General features: G+C 37.9%; 1 protein-coding gene across 1 annotated transcript; it reads left to right on the top strand.

Annotated features, from left to right (window-relative positions):
- Positions 1 to 2,075: 2,075 nt before the first annotated feature.
- Positions 2,076 to 4,393, top strand: LOC147627673 (uncharacterized). The gene is made up of 2 exons (XM_086814605.1): positions 2,076 to 3,086; positions 3,229 to 4,393. Exons 1-2 carry the CDS (start codon positions 2,222 to 2,224, stop codon positions 4,335 to 4,337), a joined length of 1,974 nt encoding a protein of 657 aa, XP_086670731.1. The 5' UTR covers positions 2,076 to 2,221; the 3' UTR covers positions 4,338 to 4,393.
- Positions 4,394 to 20,772: the final 16,379 nt, after the last annotated feature.

The raw sequence follows: 20,772 nt of genomic DNA, 5'->3' as shown, positions 1-20,772 counted from the left end.
ACATTTTTACATATAGAAGGGTACCATTTAAAGGGGGTATTTACAGATTAAATAGAAAAAGGGTGTGCTTTATTCATAAAAATTTTACAGATAAGGGGTTTTTAAATTAGGCTTTGAATGCACACGATATAGAGAGTTTACATATAGTGAACCCCCTGCGGTTTCAACACTCTAACAAGTTTCATTAGGGGGATAACATTAGATTTGTCTAAGGTTGACATGGAATTTAAGAATTTAAAAATAAACCCCCAAACTGATTTTTACTTGGAGACAAATGTCCCAAAAGGGATGGAGCTACTAAAAGCAACATGCATAAGATGAGAAAATAACCAAAGCTTAGTATGTTGATTGAAATGTATTTATGGATTTATCTATGTTTGACTATATTTTTTGAGTGAGGATGGCCTCCCATCCGAGGGAAGGACATTGGTCTCTGTGCGAGGGATGGTGCTCCATTGGTACCACTAACATGATCAATAAAGAAACAATGAGGATCAAAGGGGCTTTGACCCAACCTCCTCCTTGGGTCCCCCCTAGGTGTGACTAGGACAAGGTCTCAAGATGCGACCCAAGATAGGCTGTGACCTAGGAATCTTGAAATGTCCAGAAGTAGTGTATTCACAAATCCCAACGATCATTTGGGTATTGAACCCATGGACATACAAAGGTCGAGAACCACGTTAGCTAGAGGTGAATTCAATATGGGTCACCAATGAACATGTATAGTGATGGGAAATCTATCTCAAGTACATGTGTGCATCAAGATGAACTTGATTTTTTATTTGATTTTCTGAGTTTAAATGGACATGTGTATGTATTATACACATTAAATCCATCCCAAGGACCAAGTGGTTGGCAGTGGTTGGTTGCATTCACGGGACAGAAGGATCTAGGCTCGAGTCTCCTCTCTCATGTTTCCTTGACAAAGCGGTGTATTGTACATCAATATTTATAAATCCACTGCTACTTAGAAAAAGTTTAAAATTGGATAGAAAATTGTAAATGCTTTGTTGAGACCCCCTTGGGCCTTTACATTGTGTTATCTCTCGTCTCAATTATTGACTCGGACACAAAGTATGTTAAGGCCCATGTGTCCTTACATCATCCATGACATATGCAATTTCTACCCTTTCTTCTAGGAGCACTTTTTCACGTTGTGTTCATGTTCTCTTCTCAATTATTGACTCACACACAAAGCATGTAAAGGCCCATGTGTCCTTACAACATCCATGATATAAGGAGCCCTTTTTCACATTGCATTCATCTTTTCTTCTCAATTATTGACTCAAACACAAAGTATGTTAAGGCCCATGTGTCCTTGCATCATCCATGGCATAGGAAATTCTACCCTTTTTCTAGGAGCATTTTTTCACATTGCGTTCATTTGTTCATCTCTTCTTCTTAAATATTGACTCGAACACAAAGCATGGAAAGGCCCATGTGTCCTTACATCATCCATGACATAGGAAATCTCTACCCTTTCTCTTTTCTACATTCATGTCTTCCTGTGAAGTAAATTACGAATAACGTTTATCTCAATAAACGATGCACACACTCACATGTTCTTACATCCTTCAAAAATTAACACCCCAAGTATGGGGTATGATTCGATGCTTTAGTAAATTTTTTAGCCTTCATGGTTGCAACCTTCAGTAATCATGTGCCGTTGAAGCCCAAAATGGGCTTCAAATTTAAGCAATGGCTGGGCCTCACAAAATAAGAGTGGAGACGAATCGAAAAATAAGAATTTTAAAAGAAATTGAATACTTATATATGACTTGTCGAGTCGTTGTCTCAATCTTAATAAACTTGTCTCAATCTTAATAAAATTGTCGAGTCGTTGTCTCAATCTTAATAAAATTTAAGAAGAATTAGAAAAGGGGCGGAGGACTTTTGATTCCTCGAGGCTCGTACTGCTCCACTACCCTGCATTTCTCTTCATGTATGTTCTCGCCGAAGCACTGTCTTGGCTTCAGTATTGGTGCATGGTCCCGACTCCCCTGGCGTTAACGGAACTGTGGAAACTGATGCTGCTTTCAAAGACAAAACGATGCATGTACCAGTTCCGTTACGCACTGCTTTCTTTGATCATCATCATGATGTAGTGCGAATTGATTAGGCGTCCCGGCGCAGTCACTGATCATGCATGCATTCTTCTGTTTCATTTTTGCCCCGCCCTCCAGCTCTAGCTGTCTTAGCATACTGATCTGTAGACACTGAAATGGAGAATTCCCTGCAACAGCAGCCCAGTAGCACTGATTCTGCATCCATTATCTTGCGGCCTGTCCGTGTCATCGACCTCGCTTCCACCTTTGGAAGCGACGGTGCGGTGTGCTTCGCCGTGCCTCAAGACTGGGATTTTCACGTCATCTCTCACACATGGAGCCTGGGCGTTCGGCAGCTTTCTGATGAGATCGGTCAAAAAGTCGCAGGAAAGCAGAGCTACGACGAAGCTTTTGGAATGGCAAACTTCAGCTCAAACGAGTGCTACAGGCAGCTTGTGGATTTTCTGATGCTGTTGGCTAAAGATGGAGTTCAGAAGGTCTGGTTCGACGCTATTTGCATCAACCAGCAGGACGAGGTGGAGAAGAAGAGAGAGATACTTAACATGGGGGCATACTATGGAGAAAGCCAGGGTTGCTACGTTCTTACTCACGGCCTTGGCAAAGGATACAAGGTTTGGCCAGTCCAGGAGTTCTCTGGCCGTTCCTTCTTCGAGGAAGAGGTTCCACGATGGTTCACCCGTGTATGGACGCTACAGGAGTTTGTTCTCCCGCAGAAATTGATCTTTGTGGTGGGCGGACTCACCAACTGGATAAAGCTCCATCTCAACTCTCGGATCATCCGCTGCAACGAGTCGGAGATGCAGGGATTCTGTAGATGTTGCACGCTTTCAAATATAGACACATTCAAATCGTCAGGTTTCACATATGGCGGCGTGTTCATTGTGTGTGAGTGCGGTGGTGAGAAGATTTCAGCTTATGCTGACACCATTAAAGAAGAAGTGGAACTTCTGGAGAGCAGGGAGATTGGTGGTCAGGCGTGTGCTTCCTGTGGCTGTAAGGAGCCTCTCATAAGAAAGGCAGGTGAGAAAAAAGGGCTGAGGTTAATCATCGTCTGCATGTGTATAACCTTGAATTTTTGCCAGTGTTTCTGGCTTGGAATTGAACTCCTTTTTAAGATTTGATAAGGATTCAATCTTGAAGCATTTGTTTGGGGAATCTGTAGGAAATCTATCATATGAGGGACAGATCTATTTTGTTGATAGGGATGCTTATATGTTCTTGATCAGCCTTGCACGAGCAGAAGCATTCGAACATGTGGGCTATTCGGAGAAGCGAATTTTTATGGCTAAAGGGTATAAGAGGATCTGCGAAATGTATGGTTTCAGGCATCAACGGTACAGCAGTCCAAGGGAGGTGATAAACCATGTTCTATGGAGATCCTGCACGAATGAGGAGGATCGACTGCTGGGGATTCTGGGATTGCTGCCCGGAATAGAGGGTTTGAAACAGTTGAGAGTGGGGGCAACATTGGAAGATCACATTTTGGACATGGCAAGCAAGTGTCATCCGGACTTACTGATTGAGCTATGCACTGTGAATGCGGAAGGCAATAAAACCATGGGCATGTCATGGGCACCGAATATGACAGACGCCACGAGTTTCGTCTGGTCTGAGAGGCCTGATACCAGGATTCAACGTGCTGTGGAGGTGGTTGCTGTGGGTAGAGATGGGATCTTGTTGAAGGGGAAGACCCTAAGTGGACGTGTCACTTATGCACCAGGTTCAGGCTTGAGCAGCATGTCTGTGCCATGCATGGAGCGCCCCTTGTTCCATATCCGGTGGAGGAAGTACACTGCACGCGACTCCCATTGCGATATCTTCTCTGGTTCACTAGTGGATATGGATAGTTCATCAATGGACAAGTACTTCAGTGGTTCATTAGTGGATATGGATGGTGCATCAGTGGATAAGTACTTCAGTGGATCTCTAGAAATACCTGTTCGTAATTGTGGTCATCCCATTGTAACTGCAGATTATAGTGGTGGGTTGTCGTTTCATATGTGGATCATCCTCCTGGGGCGTTTCACCCAGAACAATTGGCCTTCTCCAGGGATGCACCAAGATTTTCAGGTTGCCATGGCTTGCATTGGCAACCCGGAAGCGACTGTGCTTCACAAGATTGGCCTCCTCACTAGCGTTCATGATGCATTTAGTGACCATCTCTCTGAAGTAAAAGAACATCTTATCGGAGGGCTAGGAGCATATCTCAACGAGAGGAGTCCAATAGTCTGTCAGACAAGTGAGGAGGCAAAAAGTCCTTCAAACATGTAGAAGATGTTATTTATGGCTCTAAGAGCTAATTTTTTAAATATGATTTAAATATTGCGTGTGGGAGAAAGAGCCATATACATAGAGGGGGAATGGTTGCACACCGAATACCTTGTTCATTATTGAGTAATTTCTACTTTATGCTATGGTCTAGTGAAGTAATTTATTTTTTGTGTAATTCATGCTTTTATTAATTTTGAGTGCTCACATAAATATTTGGAGTTAAGATTTGCAGTAGAAATGAAAGTATCATCACCTGTGCTACATTATGTGGAGGAAAAAGATCTATGCATGCCGAAACACAATCGGTACATGAGACAATGCCCAAAACTTCTTGTTCTTAAGCGTATGGTTTCATAATCACTTGCTTTTGAGAATTTTCAGAGCAAGTGTGTTAACCCTAAATATGCCCTCAATGAACTCACAAAGACCCACATAATCATAGTCCATGCAATGACCAAAAGGTTAAGTGAGTACACTACAAGGAAGTGTGTTAACCCTAAATATGCCCTCAATGAACTCACAAAGAGCAAGTGTGTTAACCCTAAATATGCCCTCAATGAACTCACAAAGACCCACATAATCATAGTCCATGCAATGACCAAAAGGTTAAGTGAGTACACTACAAGGAAAAGTGACTGTAGGCGCGTTTATAGACGCGTTTTGACAACGTGGTTTAAAATATTACGGGCACGTTTATAAGCGCGTCTAAAATTACGCCTATCGACATGTGTCTATATACATGTCTATACACACGTCTATATGCTTGGGGAGTTACGTGAATCTTCCCCAGGCAAAAAGGAATCTTCTAGGTATCTATCTTGTCCCTTCTCCGAACCCTATCATGTTATATATCAATGGATAGCTTTTGAAGAGTAGAATCTAAATATGTGAGGTCCGATAAATTTAGAGTTCGTTTGCAAAAATTTTATCTAGTGCCCCTTACTCGATAAGAGCCCTAACCTATGGGTCTGTGGGACAAGAGGACAAGGACCCATGCCACATCTATACAAACAAAGAAAATATTAAAAAGATATCATGCAAACCTTATGCAAGCTAGAGAAGCCTTTATGCAGGCATTATGTTTAAAGTACTATGCATAAGCTTAAAACACTATGCATTATGTTTAAAGCACTATGCATAATGCAAGCCGTTATGCCAGCCTTGCATAAAGCATTATGCATTAGGCCTTCTGCATAAAGCATGCATGAGGCCTTACGCATAAAGCACTATGCATAAGGCCTTAAGCATGAGGACTTAAGCATATAGCTATGCATGAGGCCTTATGCATAAGGCTTATGCATAAAGCACTATGTATAAGGCCTTAAGCATGAGGCCTTAGGCATAAAAGTATGCATAAGGCCTTATGCATAAAGCTTATACATAAGGCTTATACATAACGCTATGCATGAGGCCTTATGCATAAAGCTATGCATGAGGCCTTAAGCATAAAACTATGCATGAGGCCTTATGCATAAAGCTTATGCATGAGGCCTTATGCATAAAGCATGCATGAGCTTTATTCATAAAGCATTATGCATAATGTAATATTCCTCCACAGCCTTCAAGATGTCTAATTTCTTCTCTTGTAATCAATCCCCTTTTCAGAATAATAAAAGATCTTGTTTCTACCTGTTTTGGCCTAGAGAGAAAAAATGTTCTAGAGAGAGGTAACTCAGTTTTTAGATATCTTTGGATGGAAAAATATCATTTCTTATTAAAATAAATTCCCCCGAAAGAGAAGTTTAAAAAGAATTTCCTAAGGTACATTAGAAATAAATTATAATCTGCTCAAAAGACCTTAGCCTAAGAGTCCAGATTTTTTGAAAATTTTGGATTAAGGTTCTGAGGGACCAATAAGATTAATCCAAATGTAGGGAGGAGATAAATTAAAGAAATAAAGAAAAACCTCCCAAAAATAAGTAAATACTCACACAAGATGAAGAGTGGACTAAGGACCAAAGAAAACATTAAAAAAATGAATTTTTGACACCTCAGAGTGAGGATTCCCCCTCATGAAGGAGGTGAATTTTTTCTCATCATTGCTTCCCAATTTTAAATCAATAAAATGAGATATTTCATCTCTCCTCTCTCCTGTTTCAAGTCTAGTTCCAAAAGTAAGCTGAACTGACCCAAAAATGGTCAAAAAGTGACCAAACTGATCTAAAAAATTTTAGAATCAGTTTGCTTGGTTTGAGGCTCACTTTTTCCTATAAGTAGAAGCCTCCTCTTTTGTAAAAGCTTAATAGTGTTTATGCACTGTTACTCTACTCCTTCCCAAAGCCAATTATATTAAATTCACTTGATAATTCAATTGTTTTGGACTAAATCCTCTCTAAAAGAATTGGTGGTCACTCTTGATCCAAACAAGAGTAGAACCCAAGCCAAAGGAAAGCTCACAAAACTCCATGTAAGCTAAAAATTCTACTTTTTAATTTCAAATCTATGATTTTCTGATTCTTTGCTTTTTTTAGTTGATTAAAGTGAATCTTGATGTTATGCCTTGATGAAAAGACCACCCCCTTCTCTTCCTTAAGAATTCAGCCTTTCTTTATCCTAGAATGAGTAATAAATAAATTGATTAAACTTTTCTTATTATTTACTCACTAGAAAGTGAAAATTGAGTAGATTATTTACTTCAAATAGGGATTAATTTTAAATTGATATTAGAATGTTAAAATTTAAAAAATGGTCAGCCATATAAAGGAGGTTATGGCAAAAATTTCTTGAATTTTGTGAAAAATAAAGATTATTTTTATATTATTCTAAAAGAGTAATCCCCACCGTTTGTGCATTCTAAAAGAAATATTTTTATTTACTCCATGTACATATTCACCTATAAATATGCATCGATATCATTGATATTAAATGTTGAATTTAATTTCTATGTATGGAAAGATGCATAATAGAAATTTTTTATTATAAAAGTGTTGTTTTCATTGAATTTAATTTCTATTCATGGAAAGATGCATAATAGAATTTTTTATTATAAAAGTATTATTTTCATTGAATTTAATTTCTATGCATGGAAAGATGCATAATAGAAAGTTTTTTTTATTATAAAAGTGTTATTTTCATTGAATTTAATTCTATGCATGGAAAGATGCATAATAGATTTTTTTAATTATAAAAGTGTTATTTTCATTAAATTTAATTTCTATGCATGGAACGATGCATAATAGAAATTTTTTTATTATAAAAGTGTTATTTTCATTCAATTTAATTCTATGCATGGAAAGATGCATAATAGAAATTTTTTATTATAAAAGTGTTATTTTCATTGAATTTAATTTCTATGCATGGAAAGACGCATAAATAGATAATTTTTTAATTATAAAAGTGTTATTTTCATTGAATTTATTTCTATGCATGGAAAGATGCATAATAGAATTTTTTTAAATAAAAGTGTTATTTCCATTGAAGTTGGATTTAATGCATAAATAGATGCATAAAGAACTTTTATATCAAAATTAGATTCTCTTTAATTCTATGTTTAATTTTCATGAATATTTGATAAATGAAAAAGTAAATACTCTGAGAGAGAAATTTCATTGTTTCATATTCACTCGAATTGGAAAGAGAAAATTCAAAAAATCTATCGAAGTTGGAATTTCAGATAAATGATTAATTTATTCCTCATTGAAATTCGTGATTAATTTAGAAATCAATTAAATGAATATTCAATGAATGAAATTCAGTAAAATAGTAACTGAAATATCACACCCTTTTTTAGAAAAATAGTTCAGGAAAAGAATCTTGTCAGACTCGAACCTAGAATCAGACTATGACCAAGACCAAACTCTTTCGTCATTTTCGAGGAAAGAAGATGTGAACAGTTCAAGAAGATACACTCAAATCTCCCACCAAATCAGAAACTAAGTTAAGACCCTTCAAATTGATCTGAGGATCAAGGTTACAGAATTCGAGGAATTCTGCTCTGAAATTCAGTATTACCATTATGAAGTTTTGGGGATACTGATTTAAGATATACTCATTGTATTCAAAAGAAAATCAAACTGAAAACTTGCATAGAAACCCTGTTTTCTTAAAGGATTGTCTTATGCCAGAATGCTACAGGGAGCATTTGGTATATGTGTTTTTCTAAGGGAAATTCGATTGCAACAGCTGGCGCGGGGACTGTTCAAAGGACAGCTCACGTGGCAAAGCCTTCACCACCACGGTACGGTTAAAATGGTGCACTTCCGGTATGATGGATAGATGAGGGCCGACGAAGCGGTCCCTGAGTGAAGTGCCAGGACACCTAAGGAGGATCCTGGAGGGTTCAGACGAGGCGATGCACACGCTCGCGATGCCGAAGACACCCATACGTATGTCATGGAAGATATTGTATAATGGATCAATGATTATTGTAATCTGTTATACTGGATCTCGTTGTTGCTGTGACCAGCTGGTCTCAACGGAGAGTCCATAGTGATACTATTTTTTTTGAGAAACAAGGATTGGATGGAAATTTTGAGTTATGACATCTGTAATCAATAACTATTTATCAATGGATTGTTTTATAAGTTAAAGTTTAAAGAGGAGTGTGTACGTATGTATTCGAAAGCAAAAGTTAAGAAAGACATTCAATCATGGGTGGGTGAGTAATTGTTTGGTTCTACCAACTCCGGTGGTTGGGTGGTGGCTAAGGCACTGGCTAACCCATGGGTCGGATGGGGTTAGGCTGGAATCAGTAGAGTTTTGATAACGAAATTGAATAATAGGAATACGCTTGGAAGTCGAGTAGTTAAATAAAAACTTGAAGACATCTCAAGTGAATAGATCAACAGCTGTGCTTGATTCAGTTAGGAAAAAAGCGTTGATTATTTTCAAGTTAAGTCTGTAATAGTTTTCCTTCTATGTGGTTTAATCAGGTGAAGGTTAGTTAGTCTCTTGACCCCACTAGAAAATTCGTTAAGGAAATCAAGAAGGTGGAATCGTCCCCGTTTTTCGGGCAAGGAAAATTTTACCGGTTTTGTTTTTTGAATGACCACCAAATTAGTCTCGTGTCCGAACATTCTCGGGCGAGGCCCCGAGTGGGAAACCCTGCCCTGCGTAAGAGGATATTACTTCCACTGCTATCAATCGGGAATCCGGTGCATGGAGGGGGTAGTGGGATCTCACACAAAAAAGCTTATGTGCAAACCTACGAAACAAATCCCCAACACCCAAGGGTGCAATAATAATAGAGGAAAGAGAGGAAAGATATGAAAGCACTTACCTCTTTTTTCGTGATGTTGAAAGAGAGGATTAGAGAACCTACAAAACCAATAAAAGGATGAGAAAAAGATTAGTAATGCGTAATGAGGCCTTATATAAAGCTTTAAGCATAATGCTTTATGCATGAGACCTTATGCATAAAGCATTATGGATAAGGCTTATGCTTAAAGCACTATGCATAAGGCCTTAAGCATAAAACTATGCATGAGGCCTTATTCATAAAGCTTATGCATAAAGCATGCATGAGGCCTTATGCATGAAGACTATGCATGAGGCCTTATGCATAAACTATTTATGAGGCTTCTGCATAAAGCTTATGCATAAAACATGCATGATCATTGTGCATAAAGCTTCTTTTCGTGATGATGAAAGAGAGGATTAGAGAACCTACAAAACCAACAAAAGGGTGAGGAAAGAATTAGTAATGCATACATACAAAAGCTTATGCAAGCTATGCCGCTATGCAAGACTTATGCAAACTATTCCACTATGGCAAGCCTTATGCAAGCTATGCTAAAGCTTATGCATAAAGCTTGCCTGAGGCTTTATGCATAAAGATTTAAGCATAATGCTTTATGCATGAGGCCTTATGCATAAGCTTCTCATTCCCATCTACTAAAATCAAAATTCCTATAGGTTTATTTATGTAAAATAGTCCAAGCCTACGGCAAGATCTTAAGACTAGATGGAATGAGAGCTTTAGAGGAGAGTTGAAGAACTACAAGAGACATTAATAGCCTGAGCCAAAAGTCCCATTATTCCACCAAGCACTAAATACACTAAATTTCCCAAAGTATCCAGTAATAAATTAGGGCATTATTTTTAGGGCGATGAGATAAACATTGAGCTTCTCGTGTGTTTTTTTTTGCAATTTCAAATGGAGCAGCTAGTATCCTCACATTAGTAGGTTCGATGGGTCAAACGACCATTGGAAAAAACTATTAAATCAATTGATGTAAGATATCCATGGATTTGAATTGTGCATAATTTGAAAATTAATTTTGTTTCCTTAGCCTTTAAACCGAAATTCATTTGTAATGGACTTATAAAGTTTGTGTGAAACTTTTAATTCTATTCTGAGAGATGCAAGATTGGTCCATAATTGGGACATCCAAACCATGGACCACACTATGAAAGTCAACCTCCACACATGGAAACTCAAACCATGCGTAGAGAGTTGTTTGCAAACAAGACTAACGCTATAGGTAGAAGCAACAATCTAATGAAAATATGTCATACTTGTAATGAATACCTTGAATATGGGCACACATGACCAAGTTATGTGCCACTTTGATCTAGAACATTCATATATTGGTGACAATAGATTCTTCCACTCTCACTGCTATTATATGCATTGGGTTTGTAGATTCAAACCACAACCCAATTGCTTTACTTTACATGATGAGCATCATCCTCCAAGAAATGAGTGGGACAAGACCGCTTGAGTATTGATCTATGGCTTGGTTACCCAATCAAAAATGACATAGAGCTAAAGAAATCTCTATGTGAGTCCATACCATAACCTTATGAGTTTGGATGCTAAAAAGTATCTAGGCCAAACACTAATTGTGACCCATCATTATTTGAACATGTCATATGAAATGAGGTGGATATTTTGAGCAAAATGTATATATTAGCAATAAGCCCATGGAGTGTAGGTTCTTTATGCTTGATGTATTTACACCCCAATAAGAGGTAATTCTTAGATAAGATTGGATCAAGGCCACCCAATGCACCATGTATTCGCTGCACATAGCAAATTTAAAGCTCCATACAAGAAAGGTAGTATTAACCCCTACCACCACTCCTTTGAAAGAGAAAACCTTATCATAGACTACCCCCTTTGCAATTTAGGCTTATCCTCATCATTAATAGCTAAAAACTATCTAGGCCATTAAACATTTTGACCCATGATTATTTGAACATGTCTTACAAATGAGGTGGATATTTGTAGCAAAATGTGTATATTAGCATAAAACCCAATGGAGTTTAGATTCTTTAGTATTGATGGAATTGCACCCCAATAAGAGGTAATGCTTAGGTAAATTGGATCAAGGCCACCCAATGCACCATGTATTAGCTACACATAGCAAATATAAAGCTCCATACAAGAAAGGTCATATTAACCCATACCACCACTTTGTCGAAAGAAAAAACCTTATCATAGACTACCCTTTGTAATTGAGGCATATATCAATAATCTTCTCAAATTGTGAAGTTTCTACTCTTAAAGGTCCTATCCCTAGACCTTGCCATTGGGGAACTAATGCTTCTATCTCTCAAGGACCTCACCCCAGATTATGAAGTTTCTACTCTTGCAGGTCCTAGCTCCAAACCTTGCCATTGGGAACCAGGGGGAACTAATGCTTCTATCTCTCAAGGACCTCACCCCACCTTTATGCCGACCTTACTTCCATGCACTAGATCTAGCCTTTCCACACTGATAGGTTTAGCAACATCCAAGGTCTCTAATTTAAAAGATTTGTCCCAAAATAGTCTTTCCAATTGACACCAACCTCAAATGTGGCATGACCTTATAGAATACGAGCCTCGAGGAATCAAAAGTCATCCGCCCACCTGCTCTTTTCTAATTCTTCTTAAATTTTATTAAGATTGAGACAACGACTCGACGAGTCATATCAGTATTCAATTTCTTTTAAAATTCTTATTTTTCGATTCGTCTCCACTCTAATGCTGAACACGAGGCCACCACTCTTCTTTTGTGAGACTAAAGCTTGATTTACATTACAATATATCGGGAAAATGTAAATCCAACCAACCACTCGGTCCTTGGAATGGATTTAATGGGACATGTGTATGATACATACACATGTCCATTGAAACTCAGAAAATCAAATAAAAAATCAAGTTCATCTTGATGCACTCATGTACTTGAGGCTAATTTCCCGTCATTGTACATGTTCATTGGTCCATATTGGATTCACCTCCAGATACCGCGGTTCTCGATCTTTGTACGTCCATCTGGACTTTTCATGAGTTCTAGGTCACACCTGAGGACGAGGTTGGGGTCAAAGCCCCTGTGCTCCTCAACATTTCTTCATTCAACATGTTAGTGGTACCAATGGAGCAGGCCTAGAATTTGAAGGGCACCTCTATTTTTTCTTTTGAAGGGCTTTTTTTAAACTAGCTTTTCTTTATAAAGAGATTGGAAGGACATATAGCTAAATTTCCCAAAACCCTTTCCTTCTTTTGAAGGAGGGTAATTGTGTTTTCACCCTTCTTGTCAAGGTTTTGATCCCCTTGGAAGGGTACTGCAACCTTCAAATTCTAGTGCTGCAATGGAGCATCATCCCTCGCATAGAGACCAGTGTCCGTCCCTCGGATGGGAGGCTATCCTCACTCAGAAAATATAGTCAAACATAGAAAAATCCAGAATACATTTCAATCAACATACTAAGCTTTGGTTGTTTTCTCATCTTATGCATGTTGCTTTTAGTAGCTCCATCCCTTGGGACAGTTGTCTCCAAGTAAAAATCAGTTTGGGGGTTTACTTTTAAATCCTTAAATTCCATGTCAAGATGAGACAAATCTAATATAATCCCCCTAATGAAACTTGTTAGAGTGTTGAAACAATTCGTGGATCTAGTGTTCGTGTCTCAGTCTTTGGGACCTACTTGTTAGTCATAACTTCTATGGGAGCATCCATTATTTTATTTTAAGAGATTTTTTTGATGCGATTTTTATTTATATCATCTACCAAGATTAATGCGTTTAATCAATTATGTGCGTTGGTATGATATAGTCAGAATTAATGTGTTCAATCAGCTATGTACAGTAACTAATATTATTTTGGATATAAGCGATGATTGAGTGGCAAATTATATGTTAATCACCAGGTAGAATATGTGTTGGACCAATATCAGATATTTACATGTAGACACCTTTTATGGTTTCATATTTTGGCATTAATATTTTTTGTATGGTTAATACCTCAAACTTTATACATTCCAATTAGTATTTTATAATTTTGGTAGGCCCAAGACTTTATATTTATAGGTTGTGATATTTTGTAAGAGATTTTATGCTAAAAAAACTCAAAAGCGCTTATGCTTTATTTTTGGAGTTACCTTTTTGAAAAGTGATGCCTTTTAATACATATAATTATGGGTGAGTGGTACAAGGGTTACAGAGATTCAACCTAATCTTGTGTCGACGGTGATCTCTTCCCTATTCTCCATCTCACTTGTTTATTTAATTTTATTGATTAAGGTTTATGTTTTTAATTTATGCAAGTCTATGCTATGCTCTATTTTTTATGCTTGAGAATTAGAATTTCTTCTCCAAGTGTCATAAAGATCTTGATAGTGGTTCCAGAGTTTTGGGGACCACTCAAGAAGAAGAATTTTTGAGAAAAATTTAAAAGAAACTTTTTACACAATTATTTGGAACAAAGAATTAGGCCAAGTATTTGATTTTCGGCAAATATTAAAGATTCAAACAAAGAAGGGATACTTGCACAGGAAGGCTAAAGAATTGGAGCACTATTAAAAATTATTTATGAAGTGAATGTTGATTTCCATACCATTGGGAAATATCACAACTATCTTATTCATTGGACCATAGGTTTTTTCCACCATCTTTTTCAAAACCTCTCTCCAAAGCCACTTTGAGCTTCTAAAACCACTTTTTGATTCCCTCATCCTCTTAAACATCCAAAGTAGGTTTTTAGTATTAATCTTCCAATTTCAAAAATTGGAAAGCTTCATAATCCAAGAGACTTATGTTTGGACAGTGTGGAAAGCTTCATAATCCAAGAGACTTACGTTTGGACAGTGTGGAGGGGATTTCCTTAATCCTCAAAGGATTATTTAAAAAAATCCAAATCACTCTCCCGTTTTGTGCGTTGTGCCTAAATTTCTCCCCCCTTTTCCTTTTGCGTTGGGTTGCTTATAATTTCTCTTTCTTTGCTTCGTGCACTATCGTCAATGACAACTAGCCTTATCTCTTTATCTCTCTTCATTGACTATTATCGCCTTATCCCCCCCCCCTCTCTCTCCCTCTCTCTCTCTCTCTCTCTCTCTCTCTCTCTCTCTCTCTCTGCTTTTCGCACTACCAGCTGTTGCTTTGTTTACTACTTAGCTAGCTAAAGCTAAAACATAGTTTAGTTAATATATATCCTTTGTTAGCTAATGCATAAAAAAATAAAAGCTTCATTACTTGAAAGCTTTAAGGATTAATACTTTATAAGCTTTAAAATTTAAAAGCTTCAAACCATTTCAAGCTTTATATTTATACCTTTAAACCTTTCTCTTTAAAAGGTTTCCACTCTCAAATTTCTTTATCTCTACCCAAAATTTTATAAAAATCCATTCAAGCTTCAAATATTATCCCCTCAAAACTTCTACATGGGTATACCAAGGTGAAAAGGGTTATTTCTCAAAGTAGAGCACCAAGGGTCACACTTACAAGGAGAGTTTCAAAGGCAATTTATTATCAAGAATTATCATACTTCGGGCTTGCTTGAAAATTTTTTCTAAGTTTAATACTAAATCAACAAGGCCTCATAGTTAAACCTCTCAAATGGATTGCCTTTTGGAAAATAAGTGCAAGATGGAGGCCCACTCAATACTTGGAGTAGACAAAAAGGGTGTAGGTCACCATTCTAGCATCTCAAGAAGGGACAAGCTCACCATGGAAGCTTGAGCCATAGGCATCAAGGTAGTATATTATGATAAAAGAGTCAAAAGGTGTCAAAAGATCCCTCTACAACTATGAGCCATTATCTTATATACTTTGGCCCATTTCACACTCACTTATTATGCCCATGCCCATAAGACTATGCCCCAAAGACCCACATATGAACATGTTTATGAGCCCATGGCCTTCACCACATTACAAACATTCACCACATTACAAACAATCCCCACCCAAATATGTTTGGTCCTTAGACATTCGTCTACTTCATTGGTATGAGTATGTCCGATGTGTAGACCATCAATCCATGATATACATGTGATGTACCATGTAACAAAACTATCCAACAGAGCATAGCCATTCTTAAGAGCTTCAAAATCTCATGTGATAAACAACCCCCAAAACATAGCAAAATATAGTATAAATTCCCCATGAAGTGCATATTTCAATAACATCCTATTTGAGAATCATATTGGCCTCTAAAAAACAGTGAATTAAATAAAGTTATAGCAAGCATATTCACTATTGCATGCCTCAATTTTCCCCATCGAATGTATTTAATAAGTGTTCATATCCTTCCAACATGTGGGTGGGCTATCATCTTGCTTCATCTTAAGGTAATCCCTTCCATTTGACAAGGTATTTGTGCAAAGAACAGTTGCAAAGTACCCTTTCCCTCATGCCCAACACTCTCTCGAAAATATATATACCACCATGCCATCCTCATTCATAGGAAGTAGCTCATCCAACACTTTCACTTCTGGTCCAATATATGCCTTCAAATGAGATACATGAGATACATCAAATGAGATACATGCGATATATACCACCATGCCATCCTCATTCATAGGAAGTAGCTCATCCAACACTTTCACTTCTGGTCCAATATATGCCTTCAAATGAGATACATGAAACTCATTATGAATCTTTGTACTGTGGATGGAAGTTGTAAGTGACTCATGTGAGAGCATCCCAAATGATCCATGGCTCTAATTCACTTCCCATGACCAAAAATTGCATCTTAAACATGCAAAACATCCCAAAACTTGCCCTTCCCACCATGATGGTATCTCCTTTTCCGAAACTTCCGAATGCAAGTTTCATGATCTCCAAGTAGTATGAAGCTCTCTAACAGTGATTTACAAGAATTTCCACAACAAAATCACTGTTATGCCTCCTCATTTGATCCACCAAATGTATGCAAGGGATAGAGACAACCATGTAACCCCTTGGGTCAAATGGAAATCCACATCATGCACTCGCCAATACAATGGCTGTAGAGCTCTCTGCGTCAAATGGCCAATGTCGAAAATCACCATCAGAGGCAAGATTAAGCATGTATCCTCCCTGATCAAATGGAAAATGTCAAGGACCATCATCTATGACAAAGATAGTCATGTGCATTCCATCAAAATTACATTCCAAATAGCCTAAAGCACATCCAAGGGTGAATGCCCCAACTGCATAAACCATCACCACCATCAGAGGCAAGGTTAAGCATGTATCCTCCCTGATCAAATGGAAAATGTCAAGGACCATCATCTATGACAAAGATAGTCATGTGCATTCCATCAAAATTGCATTCCAAATAGCCTAAAGCACATCCAAAGGTGAATGCCCCAACTGCATAAACCATCACCTCATATCCACGTCCACAAGGTCCAAAGATACACACCTTATAGAGCCACTATCCATATGAGCATAGGTATGATCATGATAATCCCATAGACTCTATATAGGTGTCACTCCCTTTGTGTCATCCTCTATGCAATGAGCATAGAGCCTACCACCACCAATATCCCCTACATTAGGAGTATCACCATACACATCATTGAAGTATTGATGATGATGTGTATAAGGCATCAATGTAATGCACATAGCTATGATCAACATAGGCTAAATCCTTGGTGCATCATCATCACCGCATGTGTAATCATCCCTAGTGTCCCAATTATGATCCTCAAATTTAACATAGGCAGGCATGACCCCAGTCAATACTAGACTCTGATAAGGCATCCACACATGAAGCGGTCTCATAGAGCTCACAATCATAAACTTTCCAATACAAACTCGGAAAAGCATAATAAGTTGGATTCACAAATGTAGTCCATGGACCACCTATCAATGCATGACCAACACTAGGCACGACTATCCACACCGAACAATGCATAAGTAACACTAGTTGATGCTTGAGCATCACATTTGTCCACACCATGAGCATCACACAAAGTAGATGCATAACTGTCAAATCTCTCATGAACATAGGAATCCATCTCTTCCACAAACTCATCATGCCCATGGATACATGCATCAATAGAAGGTGTAGTGCCTAAATTAGCAAAACCATCCACCTCCATAACAAATATGGACTCCATCATCTCATGCATATCAATATCTCTTGAAGATGACTCCAAATCAAGACCAATAAAAGATAAGTCATCCCAAGAATTTCGATGCCAATCCACATGTGCTTGTTGCCCACAACTATCATCAATCAATGCATTGTAAAGCCAATTCTGAAGAGTCCTTGAGAAAGGTGAAGGAAGCTTGTCCATACAACTATCAATGGGTTGAAATTTTCTAGCCATCATGAAGCTCATGATTGGTTAATGGGCCACTACATTAATACATATGGATGTTTCCAACTTAGTAAAAAGATATATGCATGCTGGAACATAATCGGCACATGAGATAGTATCCAAAACTTCTTACACTTAAGTGTATGGCTTCACAAACACTTGCTTTTTGATATCCAAATCTTTCAACATGAGTTGAAGCATTCCATTCCCTCTTAAACGCAAAGTGTAGCCAAGAATGGGTACCACTAACTCATAAATTTATATCTTGCTTAGTCAACAAACTTACCCTTATGATTGACCCTTTAGGTATGCATGTGGACAAGTCCCATAAACACCATAATCTCATCCATACTAATGTCCTCATCAATTTGCACAATACTTTGAGATACTTGCATGAGTTCTTTGTCTAATATTTGCACAAAACTTTATATAGTTTCCTTCTCTTTGATGTCAGGGATGAAAAATAAAAGGTACCAACATCTCTCCATATAGCTACATAGAGAGTCCTCATGTGAGAATACCACGCATAAATCTCTCAAGAACTTTTGTTCTTGGGTGGTCACAAAGTGTTGCATAACAACATATACCAAATTCAGCCAATCCCAATCATATTTGTGCATTTACTTCAACCACCAACATCTAGCTCTTTCCTTGAAATGAGAAGTCACTTTATTCACTTTTTCAAGTCTTCCACAAGGAAAGGTATCAAAATAGGCATCCCAATTACGAATCCAATCCTTGAGTCCCATGTAAGTGACTCCTTAACCATCAAATGCAAAAAATATTTGTGGAAATGGCTCTCCTCTTTGGAACCATAGAATACCCACTTAAATAGACACCATATACTCAAGAGAGACTCAAGAAAAGTTACACTTTTGGTGGTTTAAACAACCTTCTATGCATAAGTCCATACATCATGGAAAACCTAAATCTTCCTTTTGCATTACAACCTTTTGACTTTGAACATTACTACCACATATAATATGTTCTATACTCCTTATGTCTTAAAAAGCATATTATCCTTTATCTTGACTCTCAATTGATAAAGGTCTTTGATAGGCATTTCCACCCATTTCCCTTTAAGAGATGAAAAGTCTCCAATTGGCCTTGTTTGAGAGAAGCTTTATCCCTGTATACCATACATGCTTGAAGAGGTTGCTTAGTATAAACATTGCTTCTTTCTTGCATAGCATCAAAATCCTCTTCACATTACTATCCTCATCAATTGAGTCCATAAGATTACTCTAAAGGATATTGAGTCAAGATTCAACTCCACTGTCTTGGTTCCAATTACCATTGCTATGAGTGCCCTCATAGTAGGAAAAAGAATCGTAGCCACCTTTGAGTTGAGATTTAACTTCACATTCATGAATCCAATCATCATTGCTATGAGTGATCTCATTAGGAAGAATCATCGCCAACTTCATTCTTGTAGACATAATCATCTTCCATACCTTTGTAAATGCCCCTGAAGATCATACTCATAGTCTTTATCACATCGATCATTATACATGCATGTTGAATCTTCATGATTGTCACTATCCTCATCAGAAGTATCCCCTTCAATCCAATCTTCCTCATCCATGGTACAACTTCCATTACAAGTACTATTATCGGTACTATAACCATCTTCATACCCATAATATCTTTCATCATCCTCACTATCATAGTCACCCATGACTCTCGAATAGTGCATTGGAACCAAAATTACTCAATTGTTGCCAAAACATCAAATACACCATATTTTGCTCAAATGGACTCCAAATTTTATGATATTTAGTTTGCCACAATTGCAATGGAGAGAATATCACGTATATCACCCTGGATTCCACTTTAGATGTAGCTACAAAATCCTCCTCTTACTGTGATGGATTTTTCTAAGCACATCACTTAAACGATGATGAATGTTGCTTAAGTGATAATTTTTGAATGTGGCAATGTAGCATTGTAAATCCCATTGCAATGGGTGTCACATAAGCTGACGATAAATATTTATGCATCATGTAAACGATGCTTACAAACTACACTACGTCGTATAAGTGACGTCACTAATAGGGTCGTTGCTCACATGACAGTCTAGGAACTAAAAAAAAACCCAAAATAGATGGCTCCCATGAATTCGTAGGAGCCATCTACATTTGTTACATCGACACCCTTGTCTCCAAGCAAACATATGATCAGCTATCGTCGCCCGTGCCGCTTCTCCTCCCGTCTGCATCCCTTCTTTGTCTATCCAAGTAATGATTTGAGAGCTTTTCTTTGTATTAAACTTTATAGATTACTTCTAATAAAAAAACTAATACCCCTTGGCCCTCATGCGCTTACTCTTGGGTGTTGTCCAGGCCTTTGTAAGCTGCTACTCTGTGCTTGGCCACCTAGTCCCCTAGAGCCACTTGGCTACTTGGCCAAGCCCCTTAGGCTAGTGGATAGCTTGCCCAACCCTTCTATGGGATACTGGGCAAAGCTTAGGGCCTTTGTTGTCTCCTTGGGGTGGCACGAGGCTTACCTCTTGCCCATTCAAGGAATGTAACATCCCCTCCTTGGGGTAGCCCTAAGGGATGGCCCCTTCCTACATGAAAACTACATGCTCCCTTTAGACACATGGTGTCCGGTGTTTTCAAATCCAACACTCAAATCATCCGACATCATTCCAAAGAAAACTGGCACTACTTCATGTGTAAGGCAATGCACTGCTTCTATGCCTGTCCTAAATGAGTATTCTTCTCGGGAAGAGAGAGACATGTTGAATGATTGTTCCTTTATCTAATGCTGAGGTTCACCCTTTGGATGCTGGTTTCCCTCTATGTAGGAGGTAGGGTATGAACTGAATGCTCAATGTTGATTGTATGTTGACTATGATGCTGATTATATTGTTCCTTAGGCTAGAAACATTAAGAAGAAGGAGATAACTAAAATGAATGATACACTTTTCTATATATATGTAATGATATTGCTAGTTGGCTAAGATTATGCCACTGGCCTGC

The sequence above is a fragment of the Cibotium barometz genome, chromosome 20 (assembly GCF_041138505.1).
Source record: "Cibotium barometz isolate CiBa-2024 chromosome 20, ASM4113850v1, whole genome shotgun sequence".
Taxonomy (NCBI): Eukaryota; Viridiplantae; Streptophyta; class Polypodiopsida; order Cyatheales; family Cibotiaceae; genus Cibotium; species Cibotium barometz.
The sequence above is the reverse complement of the archived record's forward strand: the minus strand, read 5'-3'. Positions and strand labels throughout refer to the sequence as shown.